Source organism: Ursus arctos, chromosome X (genome assembly GCF_023065955.2).
Source record: "Ursus arctos isolate Adak ecotype North America chromosome X, UrsArc2.0, whole genome shotgun sequence".
NCBI lineage: Eukaryota > Metazoa > Chordata > Mammalia > Carnivora > Ursidae > Ursus > Ursus arctos.
In genome coordinates, this window is record NC_079873.1 from 54,704,336 (window position 1) to 54,724,843 (window position 20,508).

A 20,508-nucleotide genomic window follows, 5' to 3' on the forward strand; every position below is an offset into this window, starting at 1 on the left:
ACAGATGAAGATCCAAAGCTTAGGGAATGAAGCAAGTTGGCTAAAATGACTTAGGCAGCAAGTAGGGAAGCTGGCTTGATTGGAAGAAGCTTTCTTCAACTCAGTTATCTATCATCTTTGAGCATTATTGCATTTCCTCCGTGGGAGATGTTGCTGCCCCTTCCCTGAGTGCATAAACTACCCTTGTTCATCTAGTGTTTCTCAGGAACAGAAGCCCTGCTTTTCTCCTCATCCCACCCTTCACTGAATAGAAAAGAAGCTCTGTGCTACGAGGATCCTGTGCGTGGCCTGTGCGAGTGCAGGTGCAGATCCTGTCATTGATCTCTGAAATCATCTGCTGCTGCTCAGCCATTTTCCTTTGACACTCCTTCCAGGAAACCTGTGGGTGTGGCCTTGAGACCTGATTGGACTCTGGAGCTTTTGAGTATGCCCCTTTCCCAAATTCTTATGGTTCAGATCAGCTGGGACCCTCCCCAGGGAGAGAGTCTGGGCTTAAATCTCTGTGGAATTCAGCTTGTGCCACCTGAGTGCCATTCCTGACCTGTCCCAGCATAGCATCCTAGCTTTGGCCAGAGCACGGCCTGCAGAATATAGCAGTTGAAACGGCTGAAATCTGCACATCTGTACATAGAAGCTGGACTGACTAGCTTCTAGTCTAGAAGCAGACATTCCTTCATCCCTCGCCTCAGCCTGCCCAGTGTCACTCTCCCCGCCGAGCACTTAAGGCAATCCTTAGTCTGGGACACCTGGGCCCCAACCTCAGGGTGAGTGGTCACTTCTGGCCGCAGCCTGAGTAGGCTGGGACGGGTGGGAGGGATGAACGCAAAGCGCTTTAGCTCAGTCCTTAATCACCAAGACATATATCTCTGACTGCTCCATCTGGGAGGGAGCCTCAGGGCCTCCCAGCCCTCCACGAGGTGGTGTATTGTTGGGAGCCAGTGTCGCTGACATCCTGTTGGGTAATAACCCATCACATTCTCCAGATTCCTGCCAGGGAGGACTTGCTGGGGATTCAGTCTGTAGCCCTGCTGCAAACTCCTTGGCTCTTTGTTGTTTGGAGCTATTGTGGTGTCTTTGAGACTGCCTCCTAACTAACCTCACTTCCCAGAGCCATTTGGCTGCAATTTTGACAGTAATGTGGATGCAGCCACTTTCCAGACCCAAAAGGAAATGCCAGCTGGGCCTCTTTCTTCTGTTTGTTCTTTTTTCTTAGGACCCTTCAGTTAGTGGGGAGAGCTTGTACTATGCGTCAGGGTTGGTTTTTTTTTTTTTCTCTCTCCAGTATTTTACTTAATGCTCTCAGTAGCAATTCCAACTAGACTCTATCACCTCCATTTTACAGAGGGGGAAACTGAGTCTTACAGAGGTTAAATAACTTGCCCAAAGTCAAAGAGCTCATGCCTGGCAGCACCAGGATTTCAACTCAGGCTTGTAACTCCACTCTGTCAGAAGGGTGGGAAAAATCTGCGGGGCCTGGAGTTGGTTCCTTTGAGTCTAAGCCCTTTGTTTACCTGGCATCTGAGGGCAAGTGGCATAACTCAATGGAAAAGAGAGCTGGACAGGAAGTGAAAAGATCAGGATCATACATGAACAGACATTTCTCCAAAGAAGACATGCAGATGGCCAGCAGATGCATGAAAAGATGCTCAGCATCACTCACCATCAGGGAAATGCAAACACTACACGACAGTGTCATATCACCTCACACCTGTTAGGATGGCCAAAATCATCACCACAAGAAACAACAGGTGTTGGCGAGGGTGTGGAGAAAGGGGTACCATCTTGAGCTGTTGGTGGGAATGCAAGCTGGTGCAGTCACCGTGGAAAACAGTACAGAGGTTCCTCAAAAAGTGAAAACTAGAGCTACCCTACCACCCAGCAATTGCACTACTGGGTATTTACCCAAAGGATACAAAAACACAAGTTCAGAGGAATACATGGACCCCTGTGTCTTTGGCAGTGTTATTTACAACAGGGAAGATATGGAAGCAGCCCAAGTGTCTATCAATTGATGAGTGGGTAAAGAAGATATGGTATATACACAGTGGAATATCACTCAGTCATAAAAAGAATGAGATCTTGCCATTTGCAGTGACGTGGATGGAGCTAGAGAGTTTATGCTAAGCAAAATAAGTCAGAGAAAGACAATTTAGGAAACAAAACAAATGAGCAAAGGGGAAGAGAGAGAGCAAGCGAACAAGAAACAGACTCTCAACCATAGAGAACACACGATGGTTACCAGAGGGGAGGTGGCTGGGGGGGGTGGGTATAATCAGTGATGGGGACTAAGGAGGGCACTTGATGTGATGAGCACTGGGTGATGCATGGAAGTGTTGAATTACTGTATTGTATACCTGAAACTGAAATAACACTGTATGTTAAGTAACTGGAATTAAAATAAAACCTTAAAGAAAAATAAAAGATCACGGTCATAGTCTCAGCTGTGACACGTAAATCTGTGGGAGTTAGAAAAGTCACGTGGGCCTCAATATGCGCCATACTGTAGCTTTTTTAAAGGGCTGTTTTGAAGAGCCTCACCACAGACCAATTAAATCAGCCTTTGAGGATGGGGCCCCAGGAAATTGGTATTTTTAAGCTTCTTAGCTGATTTTAATGTGCATCCAAGGGTGAGAATCCTTGAGTTGGATGATATAGGCCAGTGCTTCTCAAACTTTAATGTGTATGCAAATCGACTCAGGATCTAGTTATAAATGTAAATTCTGATTCAGTCGGTCTGGGATTCTGCATTTCTAACGAGGTCCCTGCTGCTGCTGCCGCTGCTGGTCCAGGGATCACACTTAGAATAGCAGGGGGCTAGAGGACTCTAGTAGCAGTGAAAGAACTTGGTGCCCACCGAAGTGAGCTAGTTTCCTTCCCAACAACCTTGGCTAAGGCCACTGCCTCACGTGAGAGGAACAGGTAGCTCGCCACTGTCCTGTGGCCTCTGCCTCTGTGGTTCGGGTAGATAGCGCAGGTATTTAAAATGTCGGACTTTATTACTGCCCTCTCCCACCTCCTTCAGGCTTAGGAGGGAGCTCAGGACTAATGGACAGGCAGGTGCCTCTCTCCTTGCCTTTGCTCTTTGTCCTGTGTCTAGCCATAAAGGACCGAGGGCTGCAGTGGACTTCAACGGTGTGTTCTTGGCATGTAGGCCGATCCATGGGGACTGGATGCCCTGCCTGGGGTAGCCATACCAGATTTGTGGCCCTTTAGGGGTCACTGTTTCCTTCTGTGCCTGCATTTCTGGAAATTCCTACCAGGTCCCTCCTTTGGTAGCTTCTCTTTGTCCTAATGATGGGATAGCAGAGCTGGCTGCTGTGAGGGGCTCTGATCATGGAGAAGAGGCTTCTCCCGGGGCTGTGGTAGGATCAGGAGACAGGGAGGTGGTTATGGAAGCTGGCTCAGCTGTCCTAAGAGCAAAATCATGTCTTCAAATGCTTCCTGGGCTGATGTGCAGTCCCTTCCAGCAGCTCTTAGCACAATTCTCCCAGACCACCTCTTGCCTAGAGACCTGCGTCCTCTCCCAGGCTTGCATTGTCCCCTGCCAGAGGGTCTGGGGTACTGTTGGCTGAGCTCTGTGGGAACAAACACTTCCCAGGACCTCTCAGAAGTCCTGATGATTCCTAGATCTTTATCATAGGTTAGAAAGTTGCAGTAACCAAAAATGTGTGCACATACACAAATTTGGGTGCGTGCACAGACCGAGGGGCCTACCTGTGTGTGTACAGGTGTGCTGTCCCACATCGATCTTCATGGATCGTGGACATGAGCAGACTTGGCTGGCTACAGCTGTGTGCAGAGGCAGAGGCTGGGGTGGCCCTCACTCTGGGAAATGCACAGATGTTCATCCCTGCCCCACTCCTGTTTGCTCCCAAAGCCCTCAGCGGCTCCAGAGCCTTCTCTTCTCCCCCCTCAAATCCTCATCAGTGTGTGACCCTTCAGAAGTCTATTGTTTTTTCTGACCAACTTCCACCTTCCTGCCCTCTTCCCTCCCTTGTCTCCCCACCCGGCATCCTCTCAAGTACCGTTTTGTCTTTTAACTTCTCAGTCCCAGCTGCCAGGACCTCACCCTGGATTTCTCTGTGGGAGAGCACTGGAAAGAAAGAGCTCTTCCTGTCTCAGAGAAACCTCACCAGTCTCCCTGGAGTCTCCTGGTCATGGGCGCTAAGGAAATCAAGGAGATGTTGGGTGCATGGCTCTGTGGCCAGAGCCACTCTGCTGAGCCAGCAGCCTCCTCCGCCGCCAGCCCCACAGTGCCTGGTCCCGTAGTCCCAGCCCCACTGCTCCCTGGCAGCACTTGGGTAGGAAACAAATTGCTGCCTGGGCAGTCCCAGGGCTTTGCTAATGGCATTCAGCCCACCCTGGCCTCCTTTAGTCCAGTTGCCTGTCTCCACTGAGGCTGGGAGGGGTGCTGGGCACTCCCAGAGCAGAGGTGGAAGGCTAGCCCAACCAGTGTCCTCCAAGACTCCCACGGGTCCACACTGTGTCATCATGACAATTTGCACTGGATTATACCTCATAGGCCTAACCGCCGGGGAGAGCTGGGTCAGTCCTGGCAGGCTCCCTGGGGAGGGAGGGCTGGAAATCAATGAGTGGTAGGGGAAGGTGAGCATTGGGGAAGCTGCCACATCAGAAGGGTAGGAGCCCTGAGTGGGAGTCAGACTGAGCTTGAACTCTGGCCCCAGCACTGCTACCTTGGTCAACTGTGAGACTGTGGATGGGTCCCTTCCTTTCTGAGCCTGTCTGGAGACCCATAAAATAGAGAGAGTAAAACCTTCTTCACAGCATATTGTGTGTGTGTTAAGTGAGATTAGGTTCTCAAAGTGCGGCGAAATGTTACGTATAATAATGGTGAGAGAGAGAATGATGATCGTTGAACATTTTGTATCCTGAGCTGGACTAGGATGGTCTAGCCAGGGCCATGGAAGGGGGTGGCCTCCCGAAGAAGGGGAAGGTGAAGACACAGCTGTGGCTTCTTCCCCCAGCAGTACTCCTTGGCTCCACCCTTTCGTGGGAGTTGCCGCTGGTGGGTTCTGTTCTTGGGCAGGGGTGGGAGAGTGAGAGGGGTGTTGAGACAGGCAGGGAGTGAGGCTCAAGAAAGGTGCGCCAGGACATACAGAGGGCAGGGTATGGAGAACCGAAGGTAAATCCTAGCTGGCTGTGATACGCAGCGAAAATGCCAGCCCCCTCCATGCCTTCCTTGCCGTTTCCGGAGGACAAGAACTAGAGGTGCTCGTCCACTGGAAGTGAGGCAGCACACACCCAGCTAAGCCCATTTCTCTGCCTATTTCTGTCCCTCTGTTCTGTTCTAGAAGTCGAGGCCAAGAGAGCATGCAAGTGGCTGCGAGCAACGGGATTCCCTCAGTATGCTCAGCTTTTTGAAGGTAAGGCTACTCAGTTGCTCCCCTTCCCTACCCCAAAGCTCACCTTTTCCGTCAGATCCTTTCTCGAACCACACAAGAAGCTGTATACTTCGGCCCAGCTCCTTTTGTGGCAGCACCATCTCTAGTGGGTCATTCTGATTGGCTCTCAGAAGCTCTGGTGTCACCAGTGTGTTGAAGTACCTTGTCTGCAGCACGGCCCCTGCAGACACACCCCGGGGCCCCTGACCTCATCTCCGCTTCCGCCTGGCCTCTGTTTCCCTGTTTCTCTTCATTTTTCTGTTTCTCTTTGGAGTGGTTTATATTTGCTGTTTCCACTTCTCCCTCTTCTTCCCACACTCCCTACTGTCCCCTGCCTTCACTCCCACTTTGCTGACAAAACAGTTCTTGTCCAGGTCACCAGGGACTGCCACGTGACCACATTCAGCAGTCACTTCCCAGTCTTAATCTCTCAACAGCATTCAGTGCAGTTGGCCACTCACTTCAGCTTCTGGAACACTCACCTCCCTTGGCTGCCTCTCTCTAGATGCCGCTGTCGGTCTTCTTATAACAGACTCTGCTTTCTCTAACTGATATCTAAATGTTGGGGTATCCCAGGGCTCAATGTTGGCCCCTCTTCCCTCTCCACATTTCTTTCCCAGGAGATCCTTCTCCAAGTACCGTGTATCTTCTGGGGATTCCCAAGTATCTCTGTCAGACCTCATTCCCGAGCTCCAGATTCATCTATTCAACCAACGATTCAGTATTTCCTCATCTGTCTGACAGGCATCTCAAATTGAACAGGTCTAAATTCCACCTCCTGAGGGTATCACCGTCCCCTCAAGCCCCACAGCCAGGAATATCCTCGATTCCTCTTTCTCCTACATCCTCCATATATCATCCTCCAGCAAGTTGCTTTCTCCCTCCACGCTATGTCTCGAATCCACCCACATCCTCCTGCCTCCTGTGTAACCTGCCATCGCCACTCACCTGCCGTAGCGCGCCAGCTTCCTTCCTGCACCCCCTCCTCTCTTCAGTGCACGGCAGCCACAGGGACCCAGAGAGCCCTGGGCTTCACTCTGTCCTTGCTCTGCTCTGTTGCTCCTCTGCTGCTTTCCTGGCACACTCAGAATGAGGGTAAGCTCACATGCTTTGCTCTGGCCGTCAAGACCTCATCACCCAACTTCTGCTGAGTCCTCTTCAGTTTGCTCACTCCATTCCAGGCTCCTGCCTAGTGCTCGCTCACACCGTGCTCTTTCCTTCCTCAGAGCCTTAATGTTAGTCCTGCCTGGAATCCTCTTCCCAGGCTCTTGGCCCGGCCAGCCCTCTCTTATTCTTCAGGACTCAGTTCGGAAGTCACTTCTCTACGACTGGCCCCCACCCTGCCGGCCTCTCTTTACCCCATCACCCTGGCTAATGTCTTTCCTATTCCACATACAGTCTTTCCGTGAAGGCAGAGATCATTTTTATGTCGTTCACTGTTGTATCCCCAGTGCTTGGCATCAAGTAGGTGCTCAATTAATGTTAGTTAAATGAGAAAATGGGTTTGTGTTAGAGGTCAGGCAGAGAGGTGTGGGATTTCCTGGATGCTCTGTCCTCTGACTCCACTCCTTCCTCTCTCCCTTCCCCTTCCTACATCCCAGGGAGTGGGCTCCCCTGTTTGGCTGTACACTGTCCTCTCTGTCCTCACTCTCTCCCCGCTACCCCCACTTCACCTTGGGCCAGGGAGCAGGTTCCCTGTCTGAGTAGCCCAGGATTCAAAGGGGCTGCGGAGGGGGCGAGCTTGGCTCTTGGCAGCCGCCCAAGGCCTCAGGGCCTGCCATCTCCCAGGGACCTGCCTTATTGTTGGGTCCTCTCATGCAGCGCAGCCCTCCTTTCCCTTAACCCTGGACTTGCCTCCGATGGTCAACCTGAGCTCCCTGGGCCCCTCCTTTACCCCAGGTTTGCTCCTTCTGCTCAGCTTGTTGCTTTCCTGCCTCCTCTCTTCCCTGGCCTCCCCTTTCCACCTCGAGGGCTGCTGGCCCTGCGTTTCTGACCTGCCGCCCTCGACTCATCTTGGCTTTTCTCCGCCGTACAGAAGGTCTGTTTCCCCTGGATATTGGATCTGTGAAGAAGAACCACGGTTTTCTGGACGAGGACTCTTTGGGGGCCCTGTGCAGGTAGGGGGCACTGAGGGCCAGGCCTGGGAGGTCAGGGCCTGGCTTGGGGCTTCCCTGGGAAAAGAAACAGTCCCTGTCCCCTCCAACACAGGAGGAGCCCAGCCTGTCACAAAGCTCCTTCCTGTGCAGCGGTCACGCTGCTCGCTCTGTCTTCTGGGTCTGGGACACCTCACCACTCAGGCACTCTAGCTAGAGAGCCCAGAACTGGCCTTGATTCCTCTTCTCCCTTCAGTTAGATTCCCCAGACATTCCTCTGCTTTGTCCCCTCTCTACTTAAACTGGTTTGGGCCTTGTTTCAGGCCAAACCACGGCTTTTTGGATCCGTTTCAGTAGCCTGCTAACTGGCCTTCCTGCCATTCCCCTCCTTGCCCTGATCCAGCCTCTTTACGGCCACTAGACTCAGCTTCCAAGCAGGCACCCCTCTTCTTGGAGTGTGCAACCGCCTGCAGAGAAAAGGAAAGCTTTTTTAGCCTGAGGCGCCTTTGCAGTCTGGCTCTGACCACCCATATCAGCCTCAGTCTCCCCTGTCACACCCGCGCTGGTCTGTTTACTGACTGTTTGCCTCTCTTCCTTGTCACAGCCTCTGGTAGAAGCCTGGGATAGAAGTGCCTGTTTTTTTTCTCCTTCAGAGTCCCGTTTCTGTCTTCCAGGAAGCCTTCTCTGACTGCCTAATCCCCCTTCATGGAAAGTCGTTGTCCCACCCTCTGTGTGCCAGCTGTGCCTCGGGCTATGCTGTTCTTGAACTTGCCCCATCTCTGTAGTAGTTTATTCCCCATATATAAGCTCCCAGAGGATGGAAGCCATAATCTCCCTAGCACTGTGTCTGGCACTGAAACCCTCATGAACACTGGATCTTGGGAGATGTTTTGATGGCTCGGGCATGTAAAGTAGTGGATGGCGTCTTGGGACTGTCTTCGTAGGTCATGCCCTGTGGGTTTTGGTGGGGACCCTCGGGTGAGCACGGCTTTCTTTCCTTGCAGGAGGCTGATGACCTTGAACAATTGTGCCTCGATGAAACTGGAAGTTCACTTTCAAAGCAAGCAGGTGAGTCATGGCAAGGGTGGACCTGGGGCCTTGTGGTACCACGGGGGACCCAGGAAGTACACAGACCACTTGCAAAACTAGCTCCAATGTCCTGGGAGTCTGGGATGTATAGAACGGTGCCTTGCTCCAGCCTGGGAGTGAGGTATAAGGGGCTATATGAGCCTGCTGGATTTTGGCAAGTGTGGCCTAGACGTTGGAGTCTGAAAACAAGTACCCTGGCCCATGGCCTCACTCACCCCCCTTGGCACACCTCTCCCCCTCTGAGTTTACTCATAACTCGACCCAGTGATGGCCCTTCCTCAGGGAAATCTATCTGCTTCCACTACCCGCTTTGTGAGGGCAAGATTTCCTTGATTAGGGAGCAGAGACAGAATAGTGTGGGCCAATATGATCTGAGAGGTCAAGATCCCCAACTGTGTTTTCCCTATCTCGACACTGAATTGGATGGGGGGAGGACATTAATAGCCTCAAGAGGCCTTTCTGACTCTGCCAATCTGGGATTGCAGAAACGGAGAGGACTCTTAGTCTGCAAATAGCCCTGGAATGCTAGCCTGATGACTTCATCCTTCCATAGGGTCGGGCTTTGTGGGTTCCTTCTGGGGCTTTCTCCACCAGAGGTCTGGAGCCAGGAGGGTCAGCTAAGCTGCCAGAGCCCTAGCCTGGGAAGCAGGAAACCCTGGAGCCTGGTCCCAGCTCTGCCACTGACTGCTCAGTGGCCTTGAGCAAGCTTCTTCCCCTCTCTGGGCCTTGATTCCCCCATATTGCAAAATAGAAAATTAGAAAATCTAAAATCTCCTTCCAGTTCTGGCATTCTGTGGTTCTAATCTAAGACTATAGCTAGAGACTTGGAAGGCTGCTGAGGACAGGAGGTCAAGTCCCCTGGATTCTAACCCTGGGTCTGTCACTGACTCACTGCATGCCATTGTATGACCTTAGGCAAATGGCTTCTCATTTGTGGGTCTGGGTTTTCCCTGTCTGTAAAACAAGGAGAGATTAGATTAATGAGATGACTGTTACCATCCATCTGGGCTCCGTCTCTTACTCCTGGCTTATTCTGGTGCCTTCTAGGACATGTCCTCCATCCGAAAGCAGGGCCCTTTACCTCAAAGCCCCCCAAGAGTTTGGAGGCAGAGCGTGGGGGTACAAATGGGGCTTGGGGACTAGACTTCTCTGACGTGACCCTGTGGCTCCCTCCCCAGAATGAAGACTCAGAAGAAGAAGAGCAGTGTACCATCAGCAACCACTGGGCTTTCCAGCAAGAAAGTAAATGCTGGTCTCGCGGGGACTCCTCTGACCTGCTGGCCCCCCCGAGTCCTGGCCTGCCGGGGACCTCCAGCTGTGAGAGCGTCCTCACGGAGCTCAGTGCCACTTCCCTGCCAGCCATCACCGTGAGCCTATCACCAGAACCAACAGACCTGCCCTCGCCCTGCCGTGTCCCCAGCCCGAGTGACCAGCCCCTCCTTAGCCCCACCCAGGGCCAAGAGGGTTCCCGGGACAAAGCCAAGAAGCACCGTTCTCGTAGCTTCCTTAAGCACCTCGATTCTCTGAGGCGGAAGGAAAAGGGTGGCGGTCAGCAAGCAGAGGCTGAACGTGGCCCAGCCACCTTAGAGAAGGCCACCAAAGCCTCCTCTTTCTGCAGTCGCCGTGGCTTCCTGTCAGCTGGATTCTACAGGGCCAAGAACAGGGGGGCCACCTCAGCCAGTGACAGCAGCACTGCGACTCAGAGGGCCTGGGAGGCCTGGCCTGTGACCATGTTTCGGCATCCGCAGCGGGCGCACCAGGGTGACTGCCTCGTGCATGTGCCCAGGGACCACAAACCAGGCACATTCCCTCGCTCCCTGTCCATTGAAAGCCTGTTTCCTGAGGACGGACACCGCTTGGCCGATTGGCAGCCAGGTAGGCCCCGGGGCTATGAAGGGCGCCGGGGCTCCTGTGGCTCCACGGGCAGCCATGCCAGCATCTATGACAACATGCCTGAGCTGTACCCAGCGGAGCCCGTACTGGCTGGCACTGAAGCTGAAGAGGAGGAGGGCGGGGGCAGCTATGCCCACCTAGACGACATTCTCCAGCACGTGTGGGGGCTGCAGCAACGGGTAGAGCTCTGGTCTCAGGCCATCTACCCAGACCTGCGGACTAGAGATAAGGAAGAGGAAGAGGAGGAAGAAGAAGAGGAGGAGGTCCCTTCATCAGTAGACATAGCCACAGTTGAGGTCGAAGGGCAGGCTGAGGCTCTGGCCCAGATGGAAGCTCCGGCCCGCAGAGGGTCCTCAGCCCTGGGCCAGGCTGATGTTCAGCCAGTTGTCCCAGCTCAGGGTCAGGATCAGGCTCAGGCTGAGCCCCTGGCCCAGGCCCAGGAACAGGACAAGGCTGAGGCCCCGGGCCCAGCCCAAGATCATGGGCAGGAGGCGAATTCAGGTGGGGAACCCACCTCTGCCTCCAGCCTGTCTGTGGAAGAAGGACACTCCATTGCTGACACGGTGGCCTCCTCCAGTGAACTGGACAGTAGTGGAAACTCCATGAACGAGGCAGAGGCCGCAGGCTCACTGGCTGGACTTCAGGCATCAGCACCACGTGAACGACGAGATTCAGGCGTTGGGGCCTCACTTACCAGGCCCTGCAGGTGGGAGTTTTGAGTAGGGGTGGGGACAGAGAACTCTGTTGTGTCTCACTGTCTCTCCCCCTCCCCATCCCTCCTCTTCCTTCTCTTCCTTCCCCTCTCTCCCCCACATGACTCTCCCTCAAGCCAGTTTCTTAGTCCCGAGGCCCAGGGGCAGGGTCTCCACTGCCTCCAGGTTAAGTTCAGGGCCTGCCTCTGCTATGGCCTTGAGCAAATTCTAGCTCCTCTTTGGGCCTTGGTTTCCCCGTGTGTAAATCAATGGTATTAGAGGAGATAGTCTCTGAGCCTCAGCTTTGCCATCCTGGACCTTAGAGCAGTCCCTCTGCAGCCCCCACTGCAGTTGTGGAAGGGTAAGGCAATGCTGCTGCTTGTGGGCACTAGACGGGCCTCGGCTCTGCGCCACCCTCCCTGACAGCATCTTGGCCACTGGGCAGCCCTGGAAGCTAAGATTCTGTTTTTCCACCCTGGGGCCCAGCAGCGGCGCTGACAGTGTTCCCAGCTCCCCACCATTTGCTTTCATTGGGGAGAATAAAGGCCCCAGAAGAACTCAACCTTTCCTAAGATTTATCCAAACCTGCTCCCCTGGCCTTCTCTGCCCCCTCATCTTTCACCAGGAAGCTCCGTTGGCACAGCTTCCAGAACTCCCACCGGCCCAGCCTCAACTCGGAGTCCCTGGAGATCAATCGGCAGTTTGCCGGCCAGATCCACCTCCTGCACAAGGGCTCGCTGCTGCGGCTCACCGCCTTCATGGAGAAGTACACGGTGCCCCACAAGCCAGGATGGGTCTGGTGAGTGCTCCTGGGCTGCACTGGACAGGGAGCTTCTCACCCAGGCCCAGGCTCCCTCGTGGTCCCCACTTCAGGACCCTGGGAGGGTCAGCCCCAGAAGGTGGGTGCGAGTGGGAGGAGCCCAGAAGCCAGTAGTGGTAGATTGTGCCAGGAAGCTGGAGGGGCCGTGGCCCGTGAGGTCGGCGTGGTTTGCAAATGGCTGTGGGGAGTGCTCATGGGATGTGCATGTGTGCGCCATGTGTGAGGAGGAGTGGGGGTGTGGGACCCTAGGTCCCAGCCTCCAGGCTGCCGCCAGTGAGATCGTCCTTAAATGCAGCTTTGGTTGCTGCTTTTCTGATAAATACCCTTCTGTGCACCCCCCTGGTGCCAAAGAAGGTCCAGCTTCCTTCCCATCATGACCCTTTCATGTTCTGGCCCTGCCGCAGCTGTTGGGTTCCTTAGCCCGCCGCCCTCAAGCAGCGCCACTGTGTAGGCCAGTGAAGTCGTTGCCCTTCCCTGAACATGCCGTACTCTTTTTCCTGCCTCTCTGCCTTTGTCCGTGCTGTTCTCTTTGCCTGGAATGCCTTCTCCCCATTTCTCTTCTGGGACAACGCCTACCTATCCCTCAAGAGCCTGCTGAATTTCCACATCCTCCCTGAAGCCTTCTCTGATCCACTAGGTATAGTTCCCCTTCCTCATGGGTCCTCCCCTAAGTTCTGGCTTGCTCCACTCCTGACCACATATGTCGTCCCTGCCTATTGACACAATTATCTCCTTAAGCAGACTGAGGGCTCCCTGTATTCCTCTGTGACTCCCTGGGGCCAGTCCCCAAGCAGGTGCTCAGTGAATGTTGACTCTGGGGATGTGGTGTGTTTCTTACCCCCCTCATCCCTGCCTGAGCCCCCTGAGACTGCAGAGTCTCCACGCTGTGTCTGGGCCGACCCCACACCCCTCACGGACCTCTTATTCCCCCAAACAGGTCAGTGCCCAAGTTCATGAAAAGGAATAAGACCCCAGACTACCGGGGCCAGCACGTGTTTGGGGTGCCACCCCTCATCCACGTGCAGCGCACAGGCCAGCCGCTGCCACAGAGCATTCAGCAAGCCATGCGCTACTTGCGCAGCCAGTGCCTGGACCAGGTGAGCCCTGCCAGCGGACCTGCAGACAGATGGTGCTGGGGAGGAGATCCAATGTGGAGGAACTAGGAAGGGCAGCCTCTAGGGCCTTTCTGGCCCACTAGAGACCTTTCTGGGTCTTCCTACACTGAAGCTCCCCTCTGCCCAGCTCTCTGCCAGCTTCTTTCTGGCCCAATCACTGTAGGCTCCATCTTTAGGAGCCTGCCTTAGCCTAGGTCCCTCTTTTCCTACTCATTCCCACTACAGCCATCCTTCTCCTTGACCCTGGGACTATAAAAACCCTTCTATTTGGTTTTGCCATTTTTCTCCTACCCTGCCCGGCAGGAAGCCTGGCAGCCTTGGAAGTCTCTGGGGTGGCCTACACTCCTGACCCCTGGTCCTGGGCTGGCCTTATAATCTTCCTCCCCACCCCACCCCTACCCTGCATGTCTCCCTTCCTCCCTTCCCTGCATGGGCCAGGTGGGCATCTTCCGCAAGTCGGGGGTGAAGTCCAGGATCCAGAACCTGCGCCAACTGAATGAGAGCTCCCCGGACAATGTTTCCTACGAGGGCCAGTCGGCCTACGATGTGGCCGACTTGCTGAAGCAGTACTTCCGGGACCTGCCGGAGCCTATCTTCACCAGCAAGCTCACCACCACTTTCCTGCAGATCTACCAACGTGAGTCACCTGCACGTGTCCTCAGCAACCTGCCCCATTCTCCGTCTCCCTGAATCCTGGGGCTTGTGAGAGATAAACCGTTGTGGGCAAATCTAGCCACACCCATGAATGAGCTTTTCGGGAGGTCTGCTATCCAGAGTTGGAAAGGCCCTTGAAGGGGAGACCACATTCTATTCCCCAAACCCATTATATGGAAATACTGACTGAGGCCCTTAGGGGCTTCCCTAAGGTTACCTTGTACGTTAGAGTGGGGCTTGATCTAGTACCCAGAGACCTCCCGGAGCCCATCTTTACCCTTCCCTCTCACTGACTTCCTTTGGGACCACTGTGCCCTCTGCATTCCTAGAAGCAGGAGACTTGTTGCCAGAAGCTCTAGGGGAATAAGAAAGCCGTTCTGCCATTCCTTCCTCACAGTCCTCCCCAAGGATCAGTGGTTGGCGGCAGCGCAGGCCGCCACCTTGCTGCTCCCCGATGAGAACCGAGAGGTCCTGCAGACCCTGCTCTATTTCCTAAGTGACATTGCCTCTGCTGAAGAAAACCAGATGACAGCCGGCAACCTAGCAGTGTGCCTGGCACCTTCTATCTTCCATCTCAACGTCTCCAAGAAGGATAGCCCCTCACCCAGGTGAAGCAGGGCAGGATGTGGCAGGGCCAGGCAGGGAGGGTTTGGGCCCCCTGAACTGTGGGCACTTGAAGGCTGGCCCTGCAGTTCCCAGGCATCACCACAAGGGGTCAGCCTGACTCTTCAGGGGCCTGGAACTGGTTGGATGTTTTTGAAGCAGGGCCTTCTGAAGGCAGTAGGTTGTTTTGTGTTAGGAGGAGCTAGAAGCCAGCTGGTCGGCCATCTTGTCTTGTGCGCATGCGCCACCCTCCCTTCCCCTTCCCTCCAGGATCAGGAGCAAACGCAGTCTGGTTGGCCGGCCGGGCCCTAGGGACCTGAGTGAGAACATGGCTGCCACCCAGGGCCTATCACACATGATCAGTGACTGCAAGAAACTTTTCCAGGTGAGTAACTCCAGGCCCAGATCCAGGGCAACCACCAGGCCAGACTTTGCACCCCAAGTCAGGGACAGGGTCCAATTTGACACATACCCCCACGACTTCCAACTCTAGTCCTACAAGTTTTCTCATCTCCCTCACATCCGTAGCCAGGCCTCTCTACCCCTGTACGTGGGTCCTGGGACCGATGGCCCCTGACCCTCTGCTGCTCCCCATGGCCCTAGTGCATGTGTGCTCTCTCAGGTCCCCCAGGACATGGTGCTGCAACTGTGTGGCTCCTACAGCGCAGCTGAGCTCAGCCCTCCCGGCCCAGCCCTGGCTGAGCTGCGGCAGGCCCAAGCCGCCGGCATCAGCCTGAGCCTCTACATGGAAGAGAGTGTCCAGGAGCTGCTCCGGGATGCTGCCGAGCGCTTCAAGGGCTGGATGAGTATGCCGGGGCCCCAGCACACGGAGCTGGCTTGCAGGAAGGTGAGTAGCGCACTGCCTGTGGCTGCCACGGTGCTGGGAGAGTTCGCAGTGCAGGCAGGGAGATCAAGAATCCCAAGGGAAGGAGCTGCCCGGCCAGTTGCACTGTGCCTCGGCTTGATCTTGGAGGATGTCAGCTGGCAGAGCCAAGTACCTTAAGGAACTGAGAGAACCAGATGAGACCAGGGGCTCTCTGTTGGGCATCGCCAGCCAGAATTCCTGTACCAAAGCCCCCCTGCAGACACGTCACTCCGTGCAGTGCCTCACCTCCCGTATCTTTCTGCACCACGGCCGTGCTGAGCTCCTCACACTTGCACCTTTGTGCTTCCGCCCCTGCTGTCCTGCTGCTTGGACTGACCTGCCCCAAGCATTACGTGTCCCAAGCCACAGGAAGCCTCATCTTGATATGCCCTCTCCTTCGTTCAGAGCCTCCTGTCATGTCCCACACTGGAGATGACTTCTCTGTCCTTCTCTTGGCACTAGCCATCTTCTTTCTGGGATTCCAATGACAAGTAAGACCACAAGCCCGAGATTGCTGTGTACACACCAGTCATAGTGAAACGTGCCTTATGGGATTGGGATGAGAGAGGCTCGCACGGTGCCTGGCACATACAAGAGACTCACTGAATGGCAGCTCCGGTTGCCGTGTCCGTGTCCTACTTCCTGTGCTAGATGGTGAGTTCCTTGAGGACGATCACCATCTCTTCCTGTTCACTTCTAGAAATTCCAAGCCCCGTGTCCCTTTCATGGTAGAGCCTGGTAGGCCCCAGAGGATTTGCGTGCTTTGGACTAGGTGGAGAAGCAGACAGCCAGAAAGGAGAGAGAGGACAGAGAACACAGGGATGGCCTGTCTGGGTGTGGCTAGGGTTAGCAGAGGACCCCTGCAGCCTTCCCTTGTCAGGGGCTGAAGTGAGGGCATGCTGGAACGGGGGGGGGGAGTGGCTGTTCTCCAGCTCTGACAGCTGTCCCCCGTCCCCACTCCCGTGGCTCACAGGCACCAGACGGGCACCCCCTGCGTGTGTGGAAGGCATCCACCGAGGTGGCGGCCCCTCCAGCCGTGGTGCTACACCGTGTTCTGCGGGAGAGGGCCCTCTGGGACGAGGACCTGCTGCGGGCCCAGGTGTTGGAAGCCTTGATGCCGGGTGTGGAGCTGTACCACTATGTCACTGACAGCATGGCGCCCCATCCCTGCCGCGACTTTGTGGTGCTCCGGTGAGGGGTTCTGGTTGTCAGCCTGCCACGCGTGGGGGACCAGGGAGGTGGACCGGGAACGGACGCCGGGAACCCGACTGTGTCTGTCCCTTCCCCACAGGATGTGGCGCTCCGACCTGCCCCGTGGCGGCTGCCTGCTAGTGTCCCAGTCCCTGGATCCTGAGCAACCCGTGCCAGAGTCCGGGGTGCGGGCCATGATGCTCACTTCCCAGTACCTCATGGAGCCCTGCGGCCTGGGCCGCTCCCGGCTCACTCACATCTGCCGCGCGGATCTCAGGTACCAGGCCCCTGCAGCCCCGGCACTCTCCCCGCCTCTGCCCCATGTCATCGATCCCTGGGGGCTGGGGGCGAGTCCTTTCTTCCTTCCTCCTGGCAAGGGCTCCAGGGCCGACCCCATGGCTCACGTCCACCTCCTTCTATCCCTGCAGGGGCCGTTCTCCTGACTGGTACAACAAAGTCTTCGGGCACCTGTGTGCCATGGAAGTGGCAAAGATCCGGGACTCCTTCCCCACCCTGCAGGCAGCTGGCCCTGAGACCAAGTTGTGAGCCTCAGCCTGGTGCCAGGGTGGCACCACCCAGGGCCCTCGGCCCCAAGGGAGTAAGGGGGTGAGGAGAGGGGAGTAGCCCCCACGTGTTGCTTCCAGGGGCATTGCCAGGCCCTTGCCGATCCAGCAGCTTGCTGTCCCCTTGGCTTTCTGAAGCTCCTCCACACACACGGGGGAAGAGAAGAGAATTTCAGTGTCCCATCTCCACTCCACCTGCACCCACAAGCCTGTGTTCTGTCCTCCCAAGGGAGAGGAGTCATTGTCAGAAGAAGAAGACTGCTGCGGCCCTCCAGGCCCACCGAGGCATCATCGCTCTGAAGCCTGGCCAGCTCCCCCACCTGCAGGGGGAAGAAGGGAGAGAGCAGTGTGTGTGTCCAGCCCTCTGCCACTCCGAGAGGCCAAGCCATCCTTTTTGGTGCTCGGGTCTCTTTGAGGTTGGTGGGAGGCTCTGGTCCCGCCTTGGGGCCTAATACTGGCCCTGAACTGGCTTTGCCAGAGAAAGTGAACTGCAGAGGATGAGTGCAGGGCAGCCCCAACCACCATGAGCTGTTTTATTTGTGTAAATACGATGCTGATTTTTATGAGGCTGATTTAAAGAGTGAGCACTACCAGCGGGCAACAGGATGATTTGGGGCAGCCTGGGAGGTGGTAGTGGTGGGGAGGGGGCTTCCTTTCTCAGGTCTCAGGAGACCAATGAACCAGTCTCCCCGGCTCGGGCCCCCTACTTTATCTGCCACTCCCTCGTGTCCTGTGTGGCCTTTGGTCACACACTCTAATGTCTGGAGAGCAAACGGGCTCACTCCCACCACACAGGCCAAGCAAAAGCAGATGGTAGTGAAGAGACACGTATCTGTGTCGCATCCCTTCTCCTGCTCTTCCTGCCTACCGTAACAGGCTGACGTAAGAACCCCGTCATCAAGCAGAGACCTGGCCCCCGCTTCAGGCAGCCGGCCAGCCAGATGGAAGGGCCAAGGGTCATCTCAGCCAGCTGGGGCTGGATCCAAACCTGACCCCTCCCGCCCAGCAGCCATCTTGGCTTATGTGGAATTCCAAATGACATTCAAATGCCAACTGGTGCTTTATTTTTCTTTCAGCTCAATACACTGGAGTGGGATGGGTCCCAGCCAATGTTGTGATTTTTAAGCCTATTTTATTTGTACCTATAAATACTGTACAGTCAGAATATATATATATATATATATATATATATATATATGTATTTGTGTGTGTATATATATACACATATACACACATGTATATGCACATGTATATACGCACACATATTCTATTGTGAGTATATTATAATCTGTGGGTGCGAGCAGGGGTCTGGAAAGCCCGACGGAGCAGGGCATTTAAGATGAGGGAGGTGGAGAGCAGGCACCAGGCAACCTGTCAGCAGAACAATAAAGCATTTCTAGAAACGGACTCTGGCTGTGTGGCTGTCTTCCCTGAGGTCATGGGTTAGGCACTGAGGGCAGGTTACAATGCGAGCTTAGTGTTAGCATCAGAAATTGTGAACATCACCGGTTTAGGCTTTGGGGGGAGGCCACAGTGGGAATAGGGAGGGCCTCAGTTCTTTTCTTTGAGAGGTGAGTTGCACATGGGGAAGGTGGGACTCCAAGAAGCCAGGGCTTGGGCAGAAGCTGCAGACCCCCCATTCCCTGATCTGGCCAGGGTCCCCAATCTGAGTGGCACCCAAGCATGACCTCAGGCATCCTGACAGTAGCCCTAGGGAGAGATGCCCCTGGCTCTGCTTTCCTTCTTTCACCTGCTACACACAGCCCAAGCTTCAGGATGAAGAGTGGAAACCCAGTCCCTGGAGGCTTGGAGACCCTGTTTACCCCAGAAACCAGCCTAAGAGAGGTCAGAGTGCCTGAAGGCAGCCCCTGGTCTGGCTTCAGTGGCCAGCAAAGCCCAGGAGGCTAGAAAGGCCCCCACATCTTTACTTCCCCACAGGAAAAAGCTTTCTCTGCCACACTGCTGTAGCCGTCAAGTTCCCAATCTCCTAGGAGCAGCTAGAGAGGAAGTATAGGCTTCGTGATCCAATCTATGTTTGTACCCATTGAGTGCCATTGGGCTGCCTGGGGCAAACAAGTCCTGCTGCTCTCCCTCTATCTGAAACTCAGCCTCCCCATGGGCCAAACAGGCCAGTGACAGCTCGGCACAAGCCTGGCTCAGTAAGTGTTCAGATTGGGGCATCTATCAAGTCCTGCTTCTCTGTTACCTTTCACTCTCTTCTTTTGGGTTCAGCTGTCCCCACATGCCTTTGGCCTTTCTTCACTGCTGCTGCCTGGGGATCTCAGCTAGCTTTGGGAAGGAGCAAGGTGGAACAGAGGTCCTGTCAGCCCTTTGCCTGTGGGAAAACAGTGGAGGCAGCCCACATGTGGGCATGGGTGATAGGAGACGGCTCAAGCAGTGTTGGTGTTAAGGGACACCAGTGGGAAGCTGCAGCCAGTACTTTAAGGCAGGCAGCCAGGGGACCTTCTGGCACAAGCACCACCATGACCTGGTCATGGAAGGAGGCTGTGGCGATGGTACAGGGGATAGGCTTGAGCATGCTGTCAATGGGTGGTATGAAAATGACCACCCAGGTGACTGACGGTCGCTAAGAGACAGGAGACAGATAAAGAGTTGTGTATGAGGGAGATTCTTGGAAGAGCCAGAGAATTCCTCCAATCTTTCAGCTCTGGACCCTTGCCTAGGACCACCTGCCCAGTGTGGTTCCCATCTCTGGCATTCTAGGAGAGTTAGTGTCAAGTAAGGGAGCTTCTCTGGGGTTAGTGTCGTTCCCCTCCATAAAGCAGAGGTGCCCACTGCTGCCTCTCTGCCTTGCCCACTGTGTGGTCAATGAATGGACCGCCATGGCCTGTAGATGTGGGAGTGGGTGTCATGATGATGGGGCCTCTCAGTTCCACGCACATGGCGAGCACTGCCTGTGACCATTTCTAGCCCTCAGTTGCGTACCTCGGCCTACCCTGACTTGATCTCTTCCTTTCCCTGATGCTAGACGACTCTCACCTTCAAATTCCCATCCCTGTTGCCTATACTCTCTCCTCCTGTGTTTCCCCTGACCCAGTGCCTCAAAGAAGCCAGGCAGTCGGTGAATCTCACATGGAAATTGGACAATCTATCTCAGAGCTTTGGTCTGTTAGTTTTTAGTCTCCGGTGCCCTGTTGCCAGAGTGGCTGAGAGTAGATGGTAGACCCAGGTTCAGATCTAGCGACATCATTTCCTGGCTATGATCTTAAGTGACACATTTAACCATTCTGACTTCTTTTTCCTCCCAGAATATAAGACTAATAATTATTTAGATACTTCAGTGTTGTCATTAGGGTCTAATGAGCCAGTGACTGTGCATGTGGCTGCATGGTGCCTAGCACGTGGTGGACATGAACACATGGTAGTCTCCCTTACCCAGCCTCCTGCTAGCCTCTCCCTTGCCAGTCAGCTTGTGTGGAGGGCTTGGGCTTGGGCAGATGGGTGGGTATGCACATTATGTTCTGCTTGGCATCGAGGCCCTACCTACTTCCTTGGCTCTCAGACCCC

At 54.9% G+C, this 20,508-nt stretch overlaps 1 protein-coding gene across 4 annotated transcripts in view; it reads left to right on the forward strand.

The window, feature by feature from the left end:
* The window catches only part of STARD8 (StAR related lipid transfer domain containing 8), a 79,126-nt gene extending 59,239 nt beyond the window's left edge, over window positions 1-19,887 (forward strand). For 3 of the 4 annotated variants that reach the window (XM_057312207.1, XM_048213648.2, XM_026485789.4), the window contains 13 exons: window positions 5,313-5,384; window positions 7,438-7,519; window positions 8,500-8,563; window positions 9,763-11,183; window positions 11,795-11,968; window positions 12,927-13,086; window positions 13,543-13,741; window positions 14,156-14,366; window positions 14,632-14,746; window positions 14,984-15,208; window positions 16,200-16,417; window positions 16,518-16,694; window positions 16,846-19,886. In XM_057312207.1, the coding sequence (XP_057168190.1) occupies window positions 5,313-5,384; window positions 7,438-7,519; window positions 8,500-8,563; window positions 9,763-11,183; window positions 11,795-11,968; window positions 12,927-13,086; window positions 13,543-13,741; window positions 14,156-14,366; window positions 14,632-14,746; window positions 14,984-15,208; window positions 16,200-16,417; window positions 16,518-16,694; window positions 16,846-16,963 (3,236 nt within the window). In that variant the 3' untranslated portion in view covers window positions 16,964-19,886. Of the gene's footprint in view, window positions 1-5,312; window positions 5,385-7,437; window positions 7,520-8,499; window positions 8,564-9,762; window positions 11,184-11,794; window positions 11,969-12,926; window positions 13,087-13,542; window positions 13,742-14,155; window positions 14,367-14,631; window positions 14,747-14,983; window positions 15,209-16,199; window positions 16,418-16,517; window positions 16,695-16,845 lie in introns of those variants that run through there. The other variant, XM_044379313.3, reaches the window with a different exon arrangement.
* The last annotated feature ends 621 nt before the right edge of the window (window positions 19,888-20,508 follow it).